The sequence below is a fragment of the Anomaloglossus baeobatrachus genome, chromosome 11, assembly GCF_048569485.1.
Source record: "Anomaloglossus baeobatrachus isolate aAnoBae1 chromosome 11, aAnoBae1.hap1, whole genome shotgun sequence".
Lineage (NCBI taxonomy): Eukaryota > Metazoa > Chordata > Amphibia > Anura > Aromobatidae > Anomaloglossus > Anomaloglossus baeobatrachus.
Genome location: NC_134363.1, coordinates 57,032,279 through 57,059,332, shown reverse-complemented (window position 1 = coordinate 57,059,332; position 27,054 = coordinate 57,032,279). Strand labels below are relative to the sequence as shown.

At 44.5% G+C, this 27,054-nt stretch overlaps 1 protein-coding gene across 1 annotated transcript; it reads right to left on the bottom strand.

Annotated features, from left to right (window-relative positions):
- Positions 1-1,188: 1,188 nt before the first annotated feature.
- LOC142255806 (cell adhesion molecule CEACAM1-like) lies at positions 1,189-7,216 on the bottom strand. Its single transcript, XM_075327253.1, has 2 exons — positions 6,781-7,216; positions 1,189-1,475 (listed from the first exon to the last, which is right to left on the bottom strand). Exons 1-2 carry the CDS (start codon positions 7,214-7,216, stop codon positions 1,189-1,191), a joined length of 723 nt encoding a protein of 240 aa, XP_075183368.1.
- Between the last annotated feature and the right edge of the window lie 19,838 nt (positions 7,217-27,054).

Here is a 27,054-nt window from a genome sequence, read left to right as displayed (position 1 = left end):
CGACGTGCGTGCGATGAACGTTTTAACGTTCAATCGCAATCGCACGTACCTGTCACACACTACAATGTACCTTACGATGCCGGATGTGCGTCACTTACGACGTGACCCTGCCGACACATCATAAGATATATTGTAGATATAGAGAAAAGAACAAAAACCGCTCACCACTGCAGAGACAAGCCTGAATATATCCTCCTGTTAATGTCCTTTAGTCCGGCACGGATTACAGCAGCAAGCTGAGAAGGTAATGGAACAGAACAATGGAAAAGATCCAGCTGGACTCCAAGGGGATGAATAAAAATGCTTCTTTATTTGTAACTTGGTTAAAAATAAATATCCATATTCCAAATGAAAACACCGGCTTGTGCACACTGATGAATGGCAGATGTATACCACAACGCGTTACGGCGGAACGCCTTCCTCAGGTCATAAGATATATTGTAGCGTGTAAAGCAGACTTTATGCAATCTTCAACAATCTGTGGAATGGTCGGTGGCTCTTTTTTCCTTGGCGATGCGAGCATATTGAAAAAGAAATTGTTCAATTTTGGTGGAACCTACTATCACGATTCCTCTGTGCAGAGTATTTTGCCTTTGGAGATGCTGTGCTTTCCTGATTTACTTAGCTAGCAGATTGATTGACACCGCTTGACTTCATATTGGTGTTGATTTCTCAGGTGTTCCACCTTCTTGGTAATTGCTCAGGCTTCTTTAATGAGCATGCTCGCCCAGAACCCTGACAGTTGTATTCTCTGGTTCTGCAGTTGTGCCGTTGGCTTGTCTCTCTGATCTTTGTTTTCTGACCCTGGACTATTATTTAATTTCTCTCTGCCTGCTCCCTGTTCTTGTCGTGACCTCCTGCCTTCTGACTTTGGACTACCTGACCATGTCTGTTTTCTCCCTGAACCTATTATGTGCTCTCCTGGATTTCTGACCCTCGGATTGTGATCTGACTACATCTTTGCTCACTCCTTGTGCACATATGCGTCATCCCATTACCAGACCCTGGCTTTCCTGACTACTTGTCTTCTGTCCATACTACCCGTAAATAGTGACTAGCATCACACCTAAGAATTTCAGGAAATTCAACTTGAAGTCAATTTGCAGCAAATCAATCTAGTTTTTCATGTTAAAATATCATGAAGGATCCAAAATGGAAACACAATTTATAATGATCCCAAAAGAACAACTACGGTGGATACTTACAGACCACAGTTACTGTGTAGGGGTCACTAAAATCCTTACTAATAACGTTACTAGCTTCACATCGGTATTCTCCTGAGTCTTCTCTAACACTGGAGAAATTGAGAGTCTTGTTATCTGTAGAAAATGTTGTTCCTGACCCAAACGAGATACTGTCACCATTCTTGGTCCATGTTACCATTGTAGCATGAGACATGTTACAGACAAGCACAAATGGCTGATTTTCGAAGGGTTGGCTGGTGTCTGATTTGATTACAGGTTTCGTAACCAGCTCTGTGAATAGAGGAAAATACAGGAATTATTGTGACAATTTGAAACTTTGTTTTAGATTAAAAGCACGAATTAGAGGGTTATTCCCAATAACAAGTTATCCCTTTTCCATATAATGGGTAACACCTTACTGATTGCTGGGTGTCCAATCACTGAGATCCCCAGTAATTCCGAAAACAAGACTGTAGAACATGCTCAAGTTGTACACTATTTTTCGTCTACGAGACTGTATTGGGAAACCAAGACTTGGCTTTTCTCTCCTTGCCCCATCAATAATGAGGAGGCTGAGGGTGCACATCTCTACTCCATTCCAGAAAAAGTGAAGAGCTCTGTTCACATAATTCCAAAGCCCTTGACTTAGCAATACTTGGGGTCCAAAAGGTTGGACTCACAACAATAAGCAAATAACCTCCGATATCATGGCTCTGGAATCTGAAATATAGGGCTCTGCAGACTCCAGGTCTGGAGCAGAAGGAAGCGTGCACCTGGAATTTTTGGAATAACTTTACAATTCATGATCACTCATCCCTACTTATTAATTAAAAAGTTCAGTGTTCGTCCCAAACACTGGGTGCCTGGGACTCGGACTCAAACACGGAGCTATGAAAAAGTCTGTGTAATAGTTTGAAAGTTGGGTACTGTGCATATGTTAATAAAGTTTGTTCAAAGGCTGCAGTGAAGACAATCAACAAGCTTTATTGCATGTGAAGGTGCCTGTATGCTGCTGTGAACAATAAAGAGAAGAAAAAAATTACATAGGCTCCCATCTATTTTTGATAAGCAGCTCAGGAAAAGCAGACAGCTGGGGGCTGCAACACTCAGTTGTCAGCTTTACCTTGGCTGGTTATCAAAAATAGAGGGGATCCTAAGCCATTTTTTAAAATTATTTAAATAAATAATTTAAAATAGACGGCTTGGGGTCCCTCCTATTTTTCATAACCAGCCAAGGTAAAGCTGACAACTGAGGGTTGCAGCCCCCAGCTGTCTGCTTTACCTGTGCTGGTTATCAAAAATAAGAGGGACCCCAAGGTATAGCAGACAGCTGGGTGCTGGTATTATCAGACTGGAAAGGCCCATGGTTATTTGGCCCCTCCCAGCCTACAAATAGCAGCCCAGAGTCACCCCAGAAGTGGTGCTTCCATTAGATGGGCCAATTCTCTCATTACCCATCTCTTCATGATTTTCCTGGTGCAGTGGCAATTGGGAAAATGGTTTATGGGGTTGATGTCAGCTGTATAGTGATAGCTGGCATCAAGCTCAGGGGTTAGTAATGGAGACGTGTCTAGCACACACCCCCATTACTAACCTGGTGTTACGGTTGTGCCTCGAACCGGCCTAGTCCAGTCATTGACTCCCACATTGGGGTCGGTTAGCTCTGCAGCGCCACCTTGCTGTCACTTGAGGCATCAGGTGGCTAGAGTTTTGTACCATCCTGAGCCTAAGTGCTCATACAGCCACACTGAGCATGTGCATGATGTCATTGATGACAATGCAGCTACTGATTGGTCATCAGTGACATCAGCGATGAAGTGGCAGCCGCTGATTGGTCATCATGACTTCAGTAACGACGTGGCAGCCCCTGTATGGCTGCAGCTGACGCCATTACCACATGCCATGTGGCCTGGGCCAGGGTGGCAGCTATAAAAGGTCTGTAGCTCCACCCATCGGGGCGCAAGTGTCATTATGCATGCTGACAGCTTCGGCTGTATTCCCGGCTGTCAGAGTGAGTGGGTTCCAGCGCCATTGTAAGTCTGCAGTGCCTGTGGCAGATCCGTGTATATGTGCAGTGTGATTCTGAATTTAGGGCAGACGCCGGTACCAGGTATTCGTATCTAGGTACAAACTGTGTCTCAGCACGGTGAGGATTAGGGTTCTTCCGGACAAGATGTGCGCCCTATGCACATGCCCCGTCTGCAATGGCAGACTTGTGTGTATGTGTGTGCCAGCTTTGGGTACCCAGTGACGCTAACTGGGTGACCTTCACGGTCTGATGTGCCCCTGTATGCACGTGACCAGCTGAGTGTTTACTTTCCAGGTTGCCAGTGATGCTAACTGGGTAGCCTTCACGGTCTGACGTGCCCCTGTACGCACGTGACCGGCTCAGTGGTTACGTTCCAGGTTTCCCAGTGACACTAACTAGGTTACCTTTCGGTTTGACGTGTTCCTACACACGTGACCGTTCTCTGTTGCGTTTTCGTTGATTTTGACGTATTCCTACACACGTGACCATTACTTGTGCTCCTGTGAGGTTAACAGGGACACACTACACGTAGGAGTGTGCCTTTACAACATCTCCTTCGTTTCTGTTTTGGTCTCCTGAGTTGCTGTAATCCGTCCTTCTGTCCTTAGTGGCTTTATCACCTGCCCGGCGGACGTGGGGCAACGATTGATATTATATTATTTTTTATTTTTTTATTTCAACCGTCCCCTCTGTAACACTTGGCAAGTATAGAGTTAAAAATAATCACACACACGGGGGGGAACCCAATGGCTTCTTTTTAATAGGGCAGAGCCCACACCGTTTTTTTTTTTTTAATTATTTAAATAATTTAAAAAAAAAAATGGGGTGCGATTCCTTCTGTTTTTGATAACCAGCCAAGGTAAAGCAGACAGCTGAGGGTTGCAGCCCACAGTTGTCTGCTTTACCTTTGCTGGTTATCAAAAAGAGGTGAAACCCCACATCTTTTTGCTTTTTTATTTTTTCCCTATCCACATTTGTTTCCATTTTGATTACTTTTGCAGCTCCCTAGGCCTTACTATGACCATTTTATAGGAATTTTACAGCACAGATTATCCATTGACTTACATGGGCTTAGGAGCCCGGGGTTAAGTTCTGAATTTCCATGGTTCCGTTCATCTTTACTACTAGACTTAGTAAAAGCTAGAATAACTTTTTTTTATATTTATTTAAAAATTCTAGTTGACATATTCTGTTATTCGGAAATTTCATCGAATAGCTACAGAGGACATAATGTTGATCTCTGTTGGACCTTGTGTCATAATCCAGGATCAATGGAAAATTTGGTTGGCCGGTCCAACCTCAATCCTGTTCAAATTTTTGAAAAGTGTACGAGACCTTAGAAGTTGGGGCAAATAAAATTTGTCATTCACAAAGTAGGGCAATGAGTTGGGAGGAGACACTACTATGAGTCTTAAGCAGCGAGTCCACCGGAGTGCATGGAGGTATGTTGTTCTTTACTGCCTTTTTTGTTTCAGATTAGAAAATAGAATTTGATGTCTGATTGGCTGTCGTGTAATTTGGGCACTTTTTCCTAGATACACAAGTGGTCAAAATTGTTGGTAGCCCTCGTTTATTGAAAGAAAAATGCACAATGGTCACAGAAATAACTTGAATCTGACAAAAATAATAAATTAAAAATCTATGAAAATGAACAAATGAAAGTCAGACATTGCTGCTTTTCTACTTCCACAGAATTTTAAAAAGAATAAAACTCCTGAAATTGGCCTGGACAGAAATCCTCCTCCTCCTCCTCTTCCTCCTCTTCCTCCTCCTCCTCCTCCTCCTCTTCCTCCTCCTCCTCCTCTTCCTCCTCCTCCTTCTCTCCCTCCTCCTCTTCCTCCTCTCCCTCCTCCTCCTCCTCCTCTTCTTCCTCCTCCTCCTCCTCTTCCTCCTCCTCTTCCTCCTTCTCCTTCTCCTCCTCCTCTTCCTTCTCCTCTTCTTCCTCCTCTTCTTCCTCCTCCTCCTCCTCCTCTTCCTCCTCCTCCTCTTCCTCCTCCTCCTCTTCCTCTTCCTCCTTCTTCTCCTCTTCCTTCTCCTCCTCCTCCTCCTCTTCCTCCTCCTCCTCTTCCTCCTCCTCTTCTTCCTCCTCCTCTTCCTCCTCCTCCTCCTTAACTTAATATTTAGTTGCACAACCTTTTGAGGCAATCACTGCAATCACACGATTCCTGTAACTGTCAATGAGACTTCTGCACCTCTCGACAGGTATTTTGGCAGCTCCTCAAGAGCAAACTGCTCCAGTTGTCTCGTGTTTGAAGGTCGCCTTTTCCAGACAGCATGTTTCAGCTCTTTGCAAAGATGCTCACTAGGTTTTAGGCCAGGGCTCATAGAAGGCCACTTCAGGATAGTCCAATGTTTTCCTCTTGGCCATTCTTGGGTGTTTTTAGCTGTATGTTTTGGGTCATTATCCTGTTGCAAGACCCATGACCTGCGACTGAGACCAAGCTTTCTGACACTGGGCAGCACATTTCTCTCTAGAATCCCTTGATAGTCCTGAGATTTCATTGTACCCTGCACAGATTCATGACACCCTCTACCAGATGCATCATAGCAGTTCCAGAACATAACTGAGCCTCCTCCATGTTTCACAGTAAGGACAGTGTTCTTTTCTTGATATGCTTCATTTTTTCATCTGTGAACATAGAGCTGATGTGCCTTGCCAAAAAGTTACATTTTTGTCTCATCTGTCCTTAGGATATTCTCCCAAAAGCTTTGTGGCTTGTCAACATGTAGTTTGGCAAATTCCAGTCTGGCTTTCTTCTGTATTTTTCTTTCAGCAATGGTGTCCTCCTTGGTCGTCTCCCATGAAGTCCACTTTGGCTCAAACAACAACAGATGGTGCGATCTGACACTGATGTTCCTTGAGCTTTAAGTTCACCTTTAGTCTCTTTAGAAGTTTTTCTGGGCTCTTGTTTTACCATTCGTATTATCTTTCTCTTTGATTTGTCATCAATTTCCCTCCTGCGGCCACTTCCAGGGAGGTTAGATACAGTCCCATGGATCTTACATTTCTAAATAATATGTGAAACTGTAGTCACAGGAATATCAAGCGGCTTATAGATGGTCTTATAAGTTTTATCTTTAACATGCTTGTCTATAATTTTCTTTCTAATCTCCTGAGACAACTCTTTCCTTCGCTTCCTTTGGTCCATGTTGAGTGTGGTACAGACCATGTCACCAAACAGCACAGTGAGTATCTGTAGCCCTATATACAGGCCCACTGACTGATTACAAGATTGTAGACACCTGTGATGCTAATTAGTGGACACACCTTGGTTTAACATGTCTCTTTTTGTCACATTATTTTCAGGGGTACCATCATTTCTGTCCAGGCCTGCTTCCTGAGTTTTATTTTTTTTAAAAATTCCGTGGAAGCGGAAAAACAGCAATGTCTGACTTTCATTGGTTCATTTTCATAGATTTTTATTTATTATTACTTTTGACAGATTCAAGTTATTTCTGACCATTGTGGGTTTTCTTTCATTAAACGAAGGGAATCGACCATGTGTGTAGATCATATACAGTGTGAAATTGTAACGTATGGAGAGGTAGAAAAAAAGTGATGCTCACCATAGACGGTCAGGATCACATTTATATCCTCTGTTGACGTCATCGTCTGTATCTGTGCTATATAAAGCTCTTCATCTGTGGTATGTAGATCTCTGATGTGTAATGATCCGTTATCAGAAACTGAGATCCGATCATTGTAGAGACTTCCAGGAAACAATGGGGGACTAATATCAGGAGCATATGTCAGGATGTGATTTGACAAATTTTTATTTGATCCTTTATACCAGAGGACGGCCTCAAGATGTCCAGTAATCCCAATAACACTCAGGGTGACAGATTCATTAATAACTGGATACTGAGGGATTGGCTGGATCCTGATCTGTCCATCCGTCACATCCATCGTGAGGACGAGGAGAACTAAAAGAGAAAAGTTCATCAGTTTCTTTATATTTTTTGTAGGAATTTTAAACCTTTCAAAAAACACATAAACCATCATGTTTGCTTTCAAGTAGATCACTCCCAAGGATATTGATCCTTTACCATCATTAGGGGATGGTTGATTTATTATTACACCATTACTGGACTTGAATACTCATATTGCGATGCTTTTAGTCATTATCTCTCATGCTAACATTGCAAGTGTGCCAATAGGCGTACAGAGAGAACCTCTATCTCAGATTTTAATTGCCATGGTGGCTATTTCCTGCGGCATCAGAGGGGGAGTGATGGCCAGGACCAGATTTATTTCTGATCTGGAAATTTGCACTGGAATTTTAGCTTTATACTTTACTAGCTGTAGTACCCGGCATTGTTCAGGATAATAATTGTCTACCCCCACTCTCTCACTTTTGCGCTCTGTCTGTCTCCCTCTCTGTCTCCTTCTCTATGTTTTTCTCTGTTTCTCTGTCTTCCTCTCTGTCTCTTTGTCTCTCTATCTGTCTTTCTCTGTCTCTTTCTCTGTCTGTCTGTCTCTGTCTCTCTGTCTCTCTCCTTGTCTGCCTCTCTCTGCCTCTCTCTCTCTCTACCTGTCTCTGTCTCTCGCTATCTCTGTCTCTGTCTCTTTGTCTTTCTCTGTCTGTCTCTCCCTGTCTCTCCCTATCTCTCTGTCTCTGTCTGTGTCTCTGTCTTTCTCTATGTTTCTCTCTCTGTCTTTCTCTGTCTGTTTCCTGTCTGCCTCTCTCTGTCTCTCTCTATCTCTCTGTCTCTTACTGTATCTCTCTCTCTTTGTCTCTCTGCCTGTCTCTCTGTCTCTCTCCCTGTCTGCCTCTCTCTCTGTTTGTCTCTGTCTGTCTCGCTCCCTGTCTACCTCTCGCTCTCTTTGTCTGTCTCTCTGTTTCTCTCTCTCTGTATGTCTTTCTGTCTCTCTCTATTTATCTATCTGTCTCGTTATTTCCCTCTCTGTCTCACTATGTCTCTCTGTCTCTCTCTCTATCCATCTCTCTCTGTCTGTCTCTATGTCTTTCTAACTTTCTGTCTCTGTCACTCTCTGTTTCTCTGTCTCTGTCTCTCTGTCTCTCTGTCTGTCTGTCTCTGTCTCTCTTTGTCTGTTTCTGTCTGTCTCTCTATCCCTCTCTCCACCGATATCATATTACCAGACACTTAAGCTTCTTATACTAAGAATGTCCTTCGTTGCCTATAGCAACCAATCACAGCTCCTATTAATGACCTGTAGCTCCCAGCTCCATAGACTTTAATGTAAGCAGGTTTTCTGGGGAATAACTGAAAAGCGCGAGGTTAAATTTTCCCCTCAAAACATAGTCTATAATGTTCCCAGAGCCAAATGAGGTGTCTTTGCAAAATTTCATTATTGTAAATATAACAGTGAGGATCCTTTAGTGGACATGCATACACACACACACACACACACACACACACACACACATACATACACATACACACACTCACACACATACATACATACACACACACACACACACACATACACACACACATACATACACATACATACACACATACATACACACACATATACATACATACATACACACACATGTATGTGTGTGTAGGTATGTATGTATGACGTCGGACGCATCATGCACCGTGGCTTCAGAAGGAGGACAACAAAGATGGCCAAAAGAAGCGGCGCCGGCACCGGAGGACGAAGACACCCATTTGACCCACATCCACTGCAGTGACCGGTTTAGGTGAGTATTATAAAGTGTTTTTTATGTTCTACACTGCGGCCTGGGCTCTTATATACAGCATTCTAGCATGCTGTATAAAAGAGCCTGGTGGTGGTGGCCGCAGCTTATAGGCCAAAAAACTGGTGACAGGTTCCCTTTAAAGCCAATTTTTTAATTAAGTGGATGCTGAATTTGCAGCTCCATTCTGTTCATTACCCCAATGAGCCCCATTCTGCCTCAACACATCAAACTCTTGCCTACCTTGACAAGCTTCAAAAGGAACCTTAAGACCCACCTCTTTCGACAAGCCTACAACCTGCTGTAACCCTCAATCTGATACAGCGCCGTACAATCAGCTCTACCCTAACCTACTGTATCCTCACCGATCCCTTGCAGACTGTGAGCCCTCGCGGGCATGGACCTCTATCCTCCTGTACCTGTCTGTGTCTTGTATTGTTTATGATTATTGTACTTGTCCCTATTATGTACACCCCTTTCACATGTAAAGCGCCATGGAATTGATGGCGCTATAATAATAAATAATAATATTAATAGTAATACTAAACTAAGAAATGTTCAGAGCCTAATAAACCAACAGTATATGTTACAGTCTTACAGTAGTTGGCCAGGTGAACAGTAACACCAAAGCAATAAATGAATCTACACGCCATTCACCAACTTGATCTTACACCATCTTTATCACAATGTATCAGTTATAGAACTGTTATGTGAGATATTTGCTAAGAGTTTTGCCCAGCGACACATTGTAGGGCAGGAAACAGTTATGTGTTTGGACTAGCCCACAATGGAAGGAGCTAGTCTCTAGTGTAAGGGACAGTTTCTTCTAGAATTCCAGATAGGGACCTGCTAGTGAGTAGTACAGAGTACAAGTTTGAGAGGTCGTTAAGGCTGCATGTACTGACTGACCTGTGTTGTTGAGATAGGTCATCAAAATGTGCTGACCAAGATACAGATTGAGAGACATCATCTTAACTAGAGAACGATCATCCAGCAGTGTGACCCAAAGTCAGAAATGGTCCAGAGAATCAGACAGTAGTACTAGGCCCCAAGCCCAAGACGTAATTGGTTGGAACGGACTTATTTGTGATTCAAGTCAGATTTCCTGGGCCGGACCCTCTTAAGTATCTACAAACAACAGCCTGTTCACTGACCCTATGACAAACATGGCAAATCCCCCACCCCCTACCCTACGGGAAGAAGAGACCTTCAGATGAAAATATCTGAGAGCATGAGGCTCTATTTTCTCTGTAGAACTCAAACTCCTTTTGTCCCTTCCTCTATCAGGAGAAGAGACTTGGAGCCACAAATTCGAGCTAGTGACTGTCATAGATGGCACTGGGTTGTGCTTGGACTCAAGGACCAGAAAGAATGGGAACAGTCCAGGGGGAGCTAGAACTGTGTCTGATTATGTGCTGTAGAACTGAAACTGTATTTAAGATATGCGCACTCTACTCAATAGTTTCCACAGTACCTCAGTTACAACTTCACTCTTGAGATAAAGACATATTGTTTAAAATATCTAGTGGCCTTCGTCTCAGTCTAAACTAGTATCTGGTTCTGACCTGCCAAAGACAACAGCGACATATGGCCTGCAGAAAGGTACAAACTACACTACACAAGTCCAGGCACCCAGCTAGGACCATAGTTTTCATGTAGCGTGCATCAATCCCTCACCCATGACTACCGCCCTGCCCAAGTCTACAAATACATCCTGAAAAAGAGCCTACCTTGAGAAAGTGAAGTGTGTGCGAAATGGCTGTAGGCTCTCTACTATGCATGTCCTTTTACATGTATGTCTATGTACTGAAAATATGATTTAAATAACTTAAGATCAAGTTGGGTAGTGTTACACATATATACTGTATATCTGGGGCTCCGCTTTCTTCCCCTAGATCCACTGCCCACTGTTATGCTCCCCGTTGAGTTTTGCAAGTTTCCCTGTATGGATCAATGATCTCATCTCCCTAGACCTATTGGAGACCCATTAAATACACAACTCTGTCTTGGAATTGGGACTCTAGACTTCTAGGTTTGGTGTTTTCCACCATGAATGCATGTTATGTTCTACTTCCTTCCATACCTGCTGGGTTCCACATCATCCGTCCTTCTGTTTCTGAGATTCCTGAGTGTGCCAAGTCTTCACTTTCCATGTGCCTTCCTGCTTGCTGCATCAACGCCTGTGGTCCATTTGCCCCCCTGGTCCTGAGGCTTAAAAGAACCACCTCACCAGGTAAGCCTAACAGTGAGTGTCATGTCTATTCATTTATTATTTTGGAGTTTCTGCTTCTGTGTTGGCTGTTATTACTGTCACGGGGTCCTTCTCCAATATCACACAATCAACAGAGCAAGAGATGATTAAACAATCCAAAGAACATTTATTCCAAGGAAGTCAGAAGGTCCATCAAATAATCCACCACACAGAGGGTAAAGTAGTCCAGTAATGGCATAAATGTCCCAGGAGGTTAGTCATAATCAACATGGAAATAGTCCATTAAGCGATAAATATCCAGGTCTATCTGGGGAGCCTCAGCTTCTCCCCCATGAATCTTCCTGCTTCTTTCTTGGAGTTCTCAGCCAGACTGACTAATCCCTCAGGTAAGCAGAGAATTTAGGTGGATCCCAGGCCCCCCCTCCCCCCAGTCTTAGAGACAAAATCTGGTAGGGGGTGATTAACCTGCAAATAGGACGATGTACACACAAGGAATACACAGAATGGACAGCGCACCAAGCCTAAAATATGAACCTATAGAAAATTATACACAACCCCCCTATTCCACCATCACAATACTGAGCCCCTTGATTGGATCATGCAGAACCTGTCACTGCTGCTGATCAAAACTGAGCTGATTTTAAGTGAATGTGATCATGAAGGTAGTGCTGTCTATTTTATAGAACCAGGTACAAAGAGAATTGTCCCAAAAGTCTTGATAATTGTTCCATACTGCATGCAGATCTAGCACTTCTTTTCTGTTGCTCTCAGTTGGTCTTTGATGACACCAGTGACATCCAGGGCCGCCATCAGGGCATTACTACTATGCCTGGTGTACCGGGCCCGGTGAAGAGAGGGGGCCTGGTCAGGCCCGGGGTATTTACTTGCGTTTGCTAAGCCCCAGGCAGGACGGGCCCTTTTCTTCACCGGGCCCCAGTCACAGGCGCAGCAGAGGGGCCTGGCCATGTCGTTTCTGCCACTACACACACGGCTAAATTGCAGGCAAAGCCTTTCTAGGAAATCGCATGCAAAATAGCCATGTGGCCGGAAGCGAGTAGAGCAGGGCGGCGGCGCGTCATCACACAGCACTGTGATGAGGTCATCACTCTGTGCCTCATCACAGTGCTGCGCAGAACGCGGAGGTATCGAGGACATGGCATCCGGCGGGGACCGGTAAGCGCTGTAAGCTGAAGACAATCATTGGGGGGGTGAGGTGGTGGGGAGGCCCGCTCGCTGATCCCAGCCCGAGGGGGGCCCGCTAAGCTCTGCCTGGGGCTGCCCATAGAACCGCCGACCGCAGACCCACCGACCACAGGCCCCGCAGACCTGCCAACCACAGACCCGCCGGCCGCAAGCCCGCTGACCACAGACCCACTGACCACAGGCCCCCCCGACCACAGACCCGCCGAACACAGACCCCTGCCCCTGTCTTGCTTCAGCTAGATCAGGGGTGGGAAACCTCCGGCCCATGGTCTCATACCTCCCTGCTGTGAGCCTCCTGCATTCCTGATGTGAGCCTCCTGCCCCTCTCCTGTGAGCCTCCTGCCCCTCTGCTGTGAGCCTCTTGCCCCTCTGCTGTCAGCCTCCTGCCCCTCTGCTGTGAGCCTCCTGCCCCTTTGCTGTGAGCCTCCTGCCCCTTTCCTGTGAGCCTCCTGCCCCTTTCCTCTGATCCTCCTGCCTCTCTGCTGTGAGCCTCCTGCCTCTCTGCTGTGAGCCTCCTGCCTCTCTGCTGTGAGCCTCCTGCCTCCCACTGCTGTGAGCCTCCTGCCTCCCGCTGCTGTGAGCCACACTCCCTCCAGTGCTGTGTGCCACACCCAGTGCTGTCTGTGCTCCCTCAGTCCTGTTCATGTCCTCCAGTCCTGTTTGTGTCCCTCTAGTGTTGTCCGTGCCACCGCCTGTGTACTGTCCGAGCGCCAGCCCCTCCTGTGATGTGTATATGCCCCCAGTCCCTCCTGCTGTGATGTGTGTAGATGTCTCCAGCCCCTCCTGTGATGTATATACATGTCCCCAGCCCCTCCTGCTGTGATGTGTGTGTATGTCCACAACCCCTCCTGTGATGTGTGTATATGTCCACAGCCCCTCCTGTGATGTGTGTATATGTCCACAGCCCCGCCTGTGATGTGTGTATATGTCCACAGCCCCTCCTGTGATGTGTGTATATGTCCACAGCCCCTCCTGTGATGTATATGCATGTCCCCAGCCCCTCCTGCTGTGATGTGTGTGTATGTCCACAGCCCCTCCTGTGATGTGTGTATATGTCCCCAGCCCCTCCTGTGATGTATATATATATGCAGGTTTGCGGTTCACGTGGATGTCGGATCTCCAGCAAGCTCCAGTGGTGCTCAGCCAAAACTTAGCAATCCAATGAAATCTTCAGATGAGAAAAATGTATATATATGCCTCCAGCCCCTCCTATGATGTGTATATATATGCCCCCAGTCCCTCCTGTGATGTATGTGCCTTCAGCGTCTCCTACATGATGTATATGATTTACCAATCTGTTGACATATATACCAAGAGGAGGACATATTCACCAGGAAGGGTCAGAAATTAGGCTGGGAACATATATACCGGCATGTGCCCAGGGGGGGTGTATATATATATATATATATATATATATATATATATATATATATATATATATATATATACATATATACACACATACATATACCAGAAAGCCCCCTGGATGGGGGATATATACCGGAAGGAGGACATATTCACCAGGAGGGGCAGAAACCAAGCTGGCAACATATATACCCACATGTGTCCAGGAGAGGGATAAATAATAATTGCAATATACAGTGTATATATATATATATACACACACACACACGTTTTTCCAAGAGTGGCAGTGAGAGTGTGGAAGGTTTGAGGGGTGGAGACAGAGCTGGGGGTGGAGCCTGGGCGGAGTCCCAAGGGGGCCTGAAAATCTTGCCTGTATGGGGTCCTGAAATTCCTAGTGGCGGCCCTGGTGACATCACATGACTGCTGCAACCAATCTCTTGGTTTAGTGGTCTTGTACCGTCTATCTTGGCATGACTAGTGAGCCCAGTAATTGTCTGCAGCAGTCACGAGCTGTAGATATGACTTCATTGCTTAAGCCATGTCAACAATATCCAGCCAGGTGCAGCTGAGTGATGATGGTGCTGTTGCGGTTTTGAGTAAGTAATGCCAATTTAGATATACTCAAACAGATTAGACTTTTTGACAATATTAATTTGAACCTGGAAAAGCCCTTTAAAAGTAGCAAAACTATGTATAGTTAGCATATGGAATTTTAACTGCAGACAGCTGTTCCTCTAGAACACTATTGTCTCGATAGGTCAACTTAGATTCCATGCCGTCATTTTTAGAGAGACTATTCTCTAGGATTCTACTTATCCTTTCATGTTACCTTATTTCCCTGATTTTGTGAGGTTTTTGGTAAAGGAACACTCAGAGATTTTCAGTGGTCTTTTTGCTGCAGCTATCATCTGGAAGACTACTTTTTAGAGCTTCTTAAGTAGATCTTTAATGTCCATGTTGAAAAGTGCACTGCTGAGTCCAACCAAACGATTAATTGAATATTGGTTTTAGGCCACTGCCCTCCAATAGGATCCTACAGTAGGACAGAGCTAATATACAGTCAGGGCCAGAAATATTTGGACAGTGACACAAGTTTTGTTATTTTAGCTGTTTACAAAAACATGTTCAGAAATACAATTATATATATAATATGGGCTGAAAGTGCACACTTCCAGCTGCAATATGAGAGTTTTCACATCCAAATCGGAGAAAGGGTTTAGGAATCATAGCTCTGTAATGCATAGCCTCCTCTTTTTCAAGGGACCAAAAGTAATTGGACAAGGGACTCTAAGGGCTGCAATTAACTCTGAAGGCGTCTCCCTCGTTAACCTGTAATCAATGAAGTAGTTAAAAGGTCTGGGGTCTATTACAGGTGTGTGGTTTTGCATTTGGAAGTTGTTGCTGTGACCAGACAACATGCGGTCTAAGGAACTCTCAATTGAGGTGAAGCAGAACATCCTGAGGCTGAAAAATAGAAAAAATCCATCGGAGAGATAGCAGACATGCTTGGAGTAGCAAAATCAACAGTCAGGTACATTCTGAGAAAAAAGGAATTGACTGGTGAGCTTGGGAACTCAAAAAGGCCTGGGCGTCCACGGATGACAACAGTGGTGGATGATCGCCGCATACTTTCTTTGGTGAAGAAGAACCCGTTCACAACATCAACTGAAGTCCAGAACTCTCTCAGTGAAGTAGGTGTATCTGTCTCTAAGTCAACAGTAAAGAGAAGACTCCATGAAAGTAAATACAAAGGGTTCACATCTAGATGCAAACCATTCATCAATTCCAAAAATAGACAGGCCAGAGTTAAATTTGCTGAAAAACACCTCATGAAGCCAGCTCAGTTCTGGAAAAGCATTCTATGGACAGATGAGACAAAGATCAACCTGTACCAGAATGATGGGAAGAAAAAAGTTTGGAGAAGAAAGGGAACGGCACATGATCCAAGGCACACCACATCCTCTTTAAAACATGGTGGAGGCAATGTGATGGCATGGGCATGCATGGCTTTCAATGGCACTGGGTCACTTGTGTTTATTGATGACATAACAGCAGACAAGAGTAGCTGGATGAATTCTGAAGTGTACCGGGATATACTTTCAGCCCAGATTCAGCCAAATGCCGCAAAGTTGATCGGACGGCGCTTCATAGTACAGATGGACAATGACCCCAAGCATACAGCCAAAGCTACCCAGGAGTTCATGAGTGCAAAAAAGTGGAACATTCTGCAATGGCCAAGTCAATCACCAGATCTTAACCCAATTGAGCATGCATTTCACTTGCTCAAATCCAGACTTAAGACGGAAAGACCCACAAACAAGCAAGACCTGAAGGCTGCGGCTGTAAAGGCCTGGCAAAGCATTAAGAAGGAGGAAACCCAGCGTTTGGTGATGTCCATGGGTTCCAGACTTAAGGCAGTGATTGCCTCCAAAGGATTCGCAACAAAATATTGAAAATAAAAATATTTTGTTTGGGTTTGGTTTATTTGTCCAATTACTTTTGACCTCCTAAAATGTGGAGTGTTTGTAAAGAAATGTGTACAATTCCTACAATTTCTATCAGATATTTTTGTTCAAACCTTCAAATTAAACTTTACAATCTGCACTTGAATTCTGTTGTAGAGATTTCATTTCAAATCCAATGTGGTGGCATGCAGAGCCCAACTCGCGAAAATTGTGTCACTGTCCAAATATTTCTGGACCTAACTGTACATGAGCTCCCATTCCTCACAAATTAAGAAACAGTAGGATATAGTAGGACAAACGTTGAGATTATCTCTGGTGTTAGTTGCCATGTCTTGAGGACCGTGTAGGATTATTATTGCTCTTCTCTTAGAAAGGAGATGTTGGTCGATACTTCTTTTATACCAAAGTGCTACTGATTGCCTGAAACGGTCTCTTGGAGTCTCCCACTGAAAGAAAAGGCATGGAGACCAGCAGTGGACACAGAAAAACATTCTGGTATATGGTCAAGGATTTTTTTTTGACCCACTGAAGGCCCATTTTTAAAATAAAAATAAAGTTCCTTAAATGATCTCTATACTTTTAGACAACCGTTACCTGACCTTATCTGATAATATGTTAAATAGGAAATTTGAAAAACACTTTTTGTAAAAATGTTTTCTTACACTTTAAAAAATCACTTAAAGTTACAAGATGTTACGCTCACCGAGGAGCGGCGAACGTCCGGAGGTGGACTCACTGGACCGTGCCCCGGACTCCCCTGAGAAGACGACCAGCAGCGAACCCCTATACAGGGACTGTGCGGTGCCTCCCCAGAAGGCCTAGAGGCACGGCAGCTAGGCACCGGTGGTAGGAGTCTCTGTACGGCCAGGCGTAGCTCAGGTGCGACGTCCGCAGCAGGCAGGCAGAACACGGGTGTGGCACCAGAGATGATCACAGCAGGTGGCACGGAGACATTCACTGCGGGTAAGGCCGGTGACGTCCACTACGGGTATGACCGGTGATGTCCACTGCGGGTATGGCCGGTGACATCCACTTCGGGTATGGCCGGTGACGTCCACTGCGGGTATGGCCGGTGACGTCCACTGCGGGTATGGCCGGTGACGTCCACAGCCGGAAGATACAGATGGCACTACGGTGAGATAGAGTATTAGTAACGGGCAGGAACACACGGATAACAGTAGTACAAAGGGGCCTGAACACCAGCAGGGCTCTAGTAGAAGCGTTGCTCGGGCGCCTGCTGCCGGGGGAGGTGAACCTAAATAGTCTTTAGGTAACAGGTGGCCTCTGATGTCACTTCCAGAAAATGAGGCACTGCTGCTTTAGGAAAAGGGGCGTGGCCTCGCGTGCAGCCTAGAGTTGCTCACTGCAGAATTGTGTGTGGATGGGAGACAGGAAGAGACTGCAGCAGCTCCAGGAAGAGGACGCCTGACCCGGGAGTGAGCAGAGCCATGGGACAGGTAAGAGGAAGCACGTCACTGCCGGGGGCTGGGACCGGGAGTGCACGGGGGGGCCATGCTGGGGCTGGGCAGATGTGAGGGAGAGCGCCCCCTCTGCATCTGGCGGGACCAGGCACTACACAAGATGTCTCACTTCTGTGTAGCTCGGTGGTAAAATCACTATTGTTAAGTGTAATCCAGAAGAGATGTCAAGATGAATTTTGGGGAGAGGGGATGGGTCCTTGTCTCTTCGCTTTTCGTATTCTATCAAACTGAATATTACATATCAATCAAATATATGAAAAATCTCATAAAATAATGAGCTAAACTCGTTAACCATTAACGCAATCAGAAACAAAGTTTAAAAAAATTAAGTATAAAAGCTCTTAATTTATTGAATATTACATATATAGTTTCATAGCTTCATAGTGTTGACGGTTGAAGGTAGACTTAAGTCCATCGAGTTCAACCCATGGCCATGACTAGAGATGAGCGAGCCTCTGAAGGCTCGAGTTCGGTTCGGTTCGTCGAACGGAGGCCCCGTTCGAGTTCGGTTCAAAGAACGGTTCGACGAACCTCTCGAACCCCATTGAAAGCAATGGCAGGCAAACACAATCACATAAAAACACATTATAAATGTACACATACAATGAATAAACAATGCTATTACACTTACAGGTCCCTGCGACGCGTCCTGCACTCTGTCTCCCGATGCTTTTCCTTCCGATAATTGCTGCGTTCTCCCGGTAACCAGCACTGATGATAGAATCTATCGTGACGTCAAAATAGCATGTGACCAGTCACGTGTCTATTATCTCATTGGCTACAGACTGGTCACATGGCTATGACGTCATGATAGGTCCTGTCAGTGCATCTCTCCGGTATGCGGTAATTGTGCTTCGCCCAATTTTTGTGTCCAGCCAGGTACAACTAGGCAGCTGGGGATTGGAATCCGCAGCTCAGGGTGCTCAAGCTTTCTGGGCACCCCTGCTGAGAATTGCAGTCCGCAGGCGCCCCAGAAAAGGGTGCTTTCATAGAAGCGCCATCTTCTGGCGCTGTATGCAACTCTTCCAGCTGCCTTGGTGATGGGTAGCTCACTGGGTAACAATGGGGTTAGGGCTAGCTGTATATTATCAACTGGCCCTAAGCCCGAAATTCATGGTGTAACGCCAATATTAGACATGGCCACCATGAATTTCTAGTACAGATAAAAAAAACACAACACACAGAAAAATATTTTTATTAGAAATAAAACACAACACAATTAGTGACTCCATTTTTATTGAAATAAAGAACCCCCCTCCGCAGTAATCCTGGGTCAAGGGTCCCGCGCCGTCTAATCCGGATCCAATATCATCTGATCGGTTTGCTGGAAGGCAAAGCGATCAGATGATGTGTCAAGTTCAAGGGCCGGAATCACATGACACAGCAGCTGATTGTATAAACGGCTTTTATACAATCAGATGATGCATCAGTGCAAAAAAAAAACTACACACTTCTGTGCAGACTTCTTTCCGACAGCATCAGCTCATAGTTTAGCAGGCCGTGCTGTAAAAAGCTGGCCTCACCGCTCGACTTATAGTGTCAGCTGATTCCGTCAGGTGACCGCATCAGCTGATCATCGCCAGGTCTAAGACAGAGAGAGAAAGAAAAGAGAGAAAAAAGAGAGAAAAAAAGAGAGAGAAATGAGAGAGAAAAGAGAGAGAAAAGAGAGAGGAGAGAGAAGAGAGAGAAGATAGAGAGGAGAGAGAGAAAAGATAGAGAGGAGAGAGAGAGAAGAGAGAGAAGAGAGAAGAGAGGGGAGAGAGAGAAGAGAGAGGAGAGAGAGAAAAGAGAGAGAGAGGAGAGAGAGAGAAAAGAAAGAGAGAGGAGAGATGAGAGAGAGAGGAGAAAGAGGGAAAAAGAGAGAGAGAGATGAAACATTCAGCACCACATGGGCGCTTCCCATCAACCAAAAGAAGACCAAAGTCATGGTGTTTCAGAAGAGGAACCAGAACAAAATAAACACTCCCTCCTTCACATTAAATGGCTCCACGCTGGAGAACACCAGCAGCTACACCTACCTCGGTCTGGAGCTAAGCAATAACGGGAGCCTCAAGCAAGCAGCAGAAGCCCTGAACGGAAAAGCATGCAGAACCTTCTATGCCATCAGAAGACAACTGTACCACCTCAAACCACCTGTGAGAGTCTGGCTCAAGATATTTGACAGCGTCATCACCCCTATACTGCTGTATGGCAGCGAGGTATGGGGCCCAGTGACCTACCCAGACCACACAAAGTGGGATTCCAGCCCTACCGAAGTCTTCCACATGGAGTTCTGTAAATATCTCCTCCAAGTCCATCGCAGCACCTCAAACATAGCCTGTAGGGCAGAGCTGGGCCGATTCCCCTTATGGTTCACTATACACAAGAGGGCGCTATCACACCAGGCACACATACAGAACAGCAACCCCAGCTCCTACCATCATAAAGCCCTGCTGAGCCGGAGCCCAGAGCAAGCCAGGAACCCCGGCAGCCAGTCCAGCCAAAGTCAGCAACACCCCCTGACAAAAGCCCAAATAAAAGAGATCTCAGAGAGATGCAAGATGCAATACATAGAGGACTGGAAGAGTGAATTAGAGAACTCCCAGAAACTCACCATCTACCGGTCACTGCGGAGGGACTACACTCTGGCCCCATATCTGGAAAGGCTACGCCACCCCAAAGACAGGCAGACCCTGAGCCTGTACAGACTGAGTGCCCACAGCCTAGAGGTGGAAACAGGGCGGCACCGACAGACATACAAGCCGCGAGAGAACAGACTGTGCCAGCACTGCCAGCAGGGGGCTCTGGAGGACGAGACGCATTTCCTACTGCACTGTGACAAATACTCAGCAGTGAGGGGCTCCCACTTCCAGAAATTTACCACCCATAGCCCGGGCTTTCCATCCATGGATGAGGACATGAAACTCCGCTTCCTACTGGGGGAAGAGGAATCAATGGTGGAGATCGCCGCCCAATATGTCACCACATGTCATAAGCTGAGGGGAACCTAAGACCCCTAAATGGACTGTCAGAGCCCAAATTGTGCCCCCCAACTCCCCATAACCCTGATCCCCTCCCACCACACTTACTGTATTTCTCCTGCTTTGGCAACACTAATTGTATTTTGGTCCTGCCAATAAAGCATATTTGAATTTGAATTTGAATTTGAATTTGAAAGAGAGAGAGAGAGACTGGGAGACTGAGAGAGTCAAAGAGAGAGAGAAAGAGAGAGACTGAGAGAGAGAGAGACTGAAAGAGAGACTGAGACTGAGAGAGAGAGAAGAGAGAAGAGAGAGAGGAGAGAGAAGAGAGAGAGGAGAGAGAAAGAGAGAGGGAAAAAGAGAGACTGAGAAAAAGTGAGAGAAAAAAAGAGAGAGAGAGAAAAGAGAGAGAGGAGAGAGGAGAGAGAGGAGAGAGAAGAGAGAGAGAAGAGAGAGAGGAGAGAGAGTAGAGAGAGAGAAAAAAGAGAGAGGAGAGAGAGAAGAGAGAGAAGAGGGAGGAGAGAGAGAAGAGAGAGGAGAGAGAGAAAAAGAGAGACTGAGAGAGAGAAAGAGAGAGAGAGACTGAGAGACTGAGCCTGAGAGAGACAAAGAGAGAGAGAGAAAGAGAGAGCGACTGAGAGAGACAGAGAAAGAGAGAGAAACTGAGAGACTGAGAGAGACTGAGAGAGAGAGAAGAGAGAGAGGAGAGAGAGAGAAAAGAGAGAGAAGAGAGAGAAGAGAGAGAGAATAGGGAGATGAGAGAGGAGAGAGAGGGAAAAAGAAAGACTGAGAAAAAGAGAGAGAGACAGAGAGAGAAAAAGAGAGAGAGAGACTGAGAGAGACTGAGAGAGAGAGAGACTGATAGAGAGACTGAGAGAGAGAGAAGAGAGAGGAGAGAGAAAAGAGAGAGGAGAGAGACAAAAGAGAGAGAGAGAAGAGAGAGGGGAGAGAGAGGGAAAAAGAGAAAAAAAGAGACTGAGAAAAAGAGAGAGAGAAAGAGGGAGAGAGAGATAAAGAGAGAGATAAAGAGAGAGAGCAAGAGACTGAGAGAGACTGAGACTGAGAGAGACAAAGAGAGAGAGAGAGACTGAGAGAGACTGAGACTGAGAGAGACTGAGAGAGACTGAGAGAGACAGAGAGAGAGACAGAGAGGAAGACTGATAGAGAGAAACTGAGAGAGACTGAGAGAGAAGAGAGAGAGGAGAGAAAGAGAGAAAAGAGAGGGAGGAGAGAGAGGAGAGAGGAGACAGAGAGGGAAAATGAGAGACTGAGACACGGCAAGAAATGATCTACCAACTATTTGTGAAGACTTTGAAATTCTGGGGAAGAAAATTAAGGAACGGAACGTACAGGTTGTTTTCTCATCAATCCTCCCAGTCAATGGCCATGGTGTCAGAAGATGGAATAGGATACTAGATTTGAACAACTGGCTACGACGGTGGTGCAGGCAGCAAGGATTTGGATTCTTGGACCATGGAGTGAATTACCTCTACGATGGACTTCTCGCAAGAGACGGGATACACCTCACAAAACCTGGGAAACACACGTTCGCCAGAAGGCTTGCCACACTCATCAGGAGGGCTTTAAACTAGAAGAAGAGGGGATGGGAGAAAAAACAGCAGACAAGAACATGCAACAGAAGGACAAACTAATCAAGGATACTAGATGCCGTAAAGAGGACCCAAGACAGGGTAATCAGAAGGAAGCTAAGAAAAGGGGAGCAAAACTTCTTTCCTGCATGCTGACCAATGCAAGAAGCCTGACCAATAAGATGGAGGAACTGGAGCTGGTAATGTATGAGGAGAAATACGACATAGTAGGAATAACTGAGACATGGTTAGATGATAGTTATGACTGGGCGGCTAACCTGCAAGGATATGAATTGTTTAGGAGGGATCGTAAAAAAAGGAAAGGGGGTGGAGTCTGTCTATATATAAAGTCCAGTTTAAAGCCCAGACTAAGAGAAGATATTCAAGAGGGAAATGAAGAGGTGGAGTCTCTATGGGTGGAGATACAAGGAGGGAAAACTAATAAAATCCTCATAGGGGTTTGTTATAAGCCACCAAATATAACAGAAACCACTGAAAATGTATTATTGAAACAAATAGACAAAGCAGCAAATCACAATGAGGTGATTATTATGGGGGACTTCAATTACCCCGATATAGACTGGGAAACTGAAACCTGCGTATCTCAGAAAGGAAACCGGTTTCTGTCAGTAACTAAGGATAATTATCTGTCCCAACTTGTGCCGGGCCCAACTAGAGGGGCAGCCCTTCTGGACTTAATTTTAAGCAACAGGCCAGATAGAATAACAGACGTATGAGTGGATGGGCACCTAGGGAATAGTGACCACAATATAATACAATTCCACTTGTCCTTTAGTAAGGTGCCTTGGAGGGGGGTTACAAAAACGCTGAATTTCAGCAAAGCAAAGTTTGATCAGCTTAGAGAAGACCTTCGCCAAATTGATTGGGACAATGTCCTCAAAAATGGGATCACAGAAAATAAGTGGGACATTTTTAAATCGGTATTAAACACCCACTGCGGGCTAGCCATACCATACAGAAATAAAAGGGCTAGGAACAGGAGAAAACCAATGTGGCTAAATAAGGATGTAAAAGGGGCAATGAATAATAAGAAAAAGGCATTTAAAAAGCTAAAACAAGAAGGCAGCGAGGAAGCATTAAAAATATATAGAGAAAAAAATAAAATGTGTAAAAAACAAATACATTTAGCAAAAGTAGAAACCGAGAGACTCATTGCTAAGGAAAGCAATGCAAATCCCAAACTATTCTTTAATTATATAAACAGAAAAAAGATTAAAATTGATGGTGTTGGCCCTTTAAAGAATAATGAGGGTAAAATCATAGAAAGCGATGTGGGAAAAGCAAATGTTTTAAATACTTTTTTCTCAACTGTGTTCACACAGGAAAAGCATATGCCAGGGGAAATGCAGAGTGATCATGTAAATGCCCCATTAAGTATGACCTGCCTAACCCAGGAAGAAGTGCAGAACCGACTTAGTAACATTAAAATTGACAAATCACCAGGCCCTGATGGCATTCACCCTCGGGTATTAAGGGAGTTAAGTAATGTGATAGACAGGCCTCTATTCCTTTTATTTAAAGACTCTATAGAAACTGGGTCTGTTCCACTGGATTGGTGGCTAGCAAATGTGGTACCAATATTCAAAAAAGGGTGCAAAAGGGAACCTGGAAACTATAGGCCGGTAAGCTTAACATCTGTTGTGGGTAAAATGTTTGAAGGGTTTTTAAGGGATACTATTATGGAATGTCTCATTGTTAATAACTGTTTAACTCCATATCAACATGGATTTATGAAGGATCGCTCCTGTCAAACTAACCTGATCAGCTTCTATGAGGATGTAAGCTCTCACATGGACCGAGGAGAATCATTGGATGTCATTTATCTCGACTTCGGTAAAGCATTTGACACTGTCCCACATAAAAGACTGCTAAGTAAAATGAGAAAGCTTGGGCTCGGGGAAAATGTGTGTAGATGGGTAGGTAGCTGGCTTAGTGGTAGAAAACAAAGAGTGGTTATTAATGGTGCATACTCAGATTGGGCCAGGGTTACTAGTGGGGTGCCACAGGGGTCTGTATTGGGCCCCCTACTATTTAATATATTTATTAATGATCTGGTGGATGGTTTACAGAGTAAAATATCAGTATTTGCAGATGATACAAAACTATGTAAGGTAGTTAACACAAAGGAGGACAGTTTGCAACTACAGATGGATTTGAGTAAATTGGAGAATTGGGCTGAAAAATGGCAAATGAGGTTTAACACAGATAAGTGTAAGGTTATGCACATGGGAAGGAGAAACAGATGCTACGATTACTTACTAAATGGGAAACTGCTGGGGAAATCAGACATGGAAAAAGACTTAGGCATCTTAGTGAATAAGAATCTAAATTGGAGTGCCCAGTGTCAGGCAGCAGCCACCAAAGCAAATAGGGTGATGGGATGCATTAGAAGAGGTCTGGGGGCACGAGATGAAAACATCATTCTCCCTCTGTACAAATCACTCGTCAGACCACACTTGGAGTATTGTGTGCAATTTTGGGCGCCGGTGCTGAAGAAAGACATTACCGAACTTGAAAGGGTTCAGAGGCGGGCTACTAAAATAATAAATGGAATGGGTGCATTACAATACACGGAAAGGTTATCAAAATTAGGTCTATTTACTCTAGAAAAGAGAAGACTTAGGGGAGACCTAATAAATATGTACAAATATATCAGAGGGCCATATAGAGATCTCTCCCATGATCTGTTTGTACCAAGGACTATGACAAGAACAAGGGGGCATTCTTTTCGATTGGAGGAAAGAAAATTCCTACATCAGCATAGAAGAGGGTTCTTCACGGTAAGAGCAGTGAGGCTCTGGAACTCTCTTCCTGAGGAAGTGGTGATGGCCAACTCACTGAATGAATTTAAGAGAGGAATGGATGCATTTCTTGTTAGCAAAAGTATAGAAGGTTATAAATAGCATAATCTTACAGGTAGATAGAAGAGCGACCTAGATTATTAGAGGAATGGGGGGGGCTGCAATACCAAGACATGTTATTAAACTTGGGGTTAGTTAGTTAGGAAAAACAAAGGCTTAGGGGGATCTAATCACAATGTATAAATATATGAGGGGACAGTACAGAGACCTTTCCAAAGATCTCTTTACACCTAGGCCTGCGACTGGAACACGGGGGCATCCGCTACGTCTTGAGGAAAGAATGTTTAATCATAATCACAGATGAGGATTCTTTACTGTACGAGCAGTGAGACTATGGAGCTCTCTGCCGTATGATGTTGTAATGAGGGATTCACTAGTAAAATTTAAGCAGAGCCTGAACGCATTTCTTGAAAAATATAATATTACCAGTTATGTATATTAGATTTTATGACAGGGTGTTGATCCAGGGAACTAGTCTGATTGCCGGATGTGGAGTCAGGAAGGAATTTTTTTCCCCATTGGAGCTTATTTGACACATTGGGGTTTTTTTGCCTTCCTCTGGATCAACATGTTAGGCTACGGGTTGAACTAGATAGACTTAGAGTCTCCCTTCAACCTTAAAAACTATGAAACTATGAAGAAAAAGAGAGAGCGAAAAAGAGAGAGAGGAAAAGAGAGAGAGACTGAGACTGAGAGAGACAAAGAGAGAGAAAGAGAGAGAGACTGAGAGAGAGACTGAAACTGAGAGAGAGAAGAGAGAGAGAGAGAGAGAAGAGAGAGAAGAGAGAGAGAGGAGAGAGAGAGAAAAGAGAGAGGAGAGAGAGAGAGGAGAGAGAGGGGAAAAGAGAGACTGAGAAAAAGAGAGAGAGAAAAAGAGAGATAGAGATAAAAAGAGAGAGAGAGACTGAGAGAGACTGAGACTGAGAGACAGAGAGGCAAAGAGAGAAAGAGAGAGCGAGCAATGCAGCCTCATTCTGTGAACTGCTCCGATTTTAGAGGTGTGTCTCACAGATGATGTCTGGCTCCTCCCCTCAGTGCATAATTAAATTAAATTATAATTATAAATAAATAATTCTCATTTAAAATTAAAAATAAATTACATTTTTTACCGGGACCAGAACTCATGCTTCTGAGTCGAGCGCTCTAACGATTGAGCTACTGGCTCTAATGAAAAACATATGCAGATTTGGTAATCTTGACTTCTACATTGCAGACTGAAGTCTCAGATTACAGCGCGGTTCAGTTCAGGTGCTACGTGGAGAGGACACAGAGCGCTCCCTGTCATCTTCATGTAGCAGAGCTGACAGTGTCGTGTGGATTACTTCGGACCTGGATTGTTGTTTTGGTATTAATAAAGAGGTAAATGAGGTATTTTTTGTCTTTTATTCCAAATAAAGGATTTTTCGCTGTGTGTGTTTCTTTACTTTCACTTTCAGGTTGATCAACGATCCTTGTCATATGACTTAGGATTTACAGTCATATGAAAAAGTTTGGGCACCCCTATTAATAATGTTAACCTTTTTTCTTTATAACAATTTGGGTTTTTGCAACAGCTATTTCAGTTTCATATATCTAATAACTGATGGACTGAGTAATATTTCTGGATTGAAATGAGGTTTATTGTAGAATAAAGAAAATTTGACCGATGCAAAAGTATGGACACCTCAACATAAAAGTGACATTAATATTTTGTAGATCCTCCTTTTGCAAAAATAACAGCCTCTAGTCGCTTCCTGTAGCTTTTAATGAGGTCCTGGATCCTGGATGAAGGTATATTTGACCATTTCTGTTTACAAAACAATTCCAGTTCAGTTAAGTTTGATGGTCACCGAGCATGGACAGCACGCTTCAAATCATCCCACAGATTTTCAATGATATTCAGGTCTGGGAACTGGGATGGCCATTCCAGAAAATTGTAATTGTTCCTCTGCATGAATGCCTGCGTAGATTTGGAGCGGTGTTTTGGATCATTGTCTTGCTGAAATATCCATCCCCTGCGTAACTTCAACTTCGTC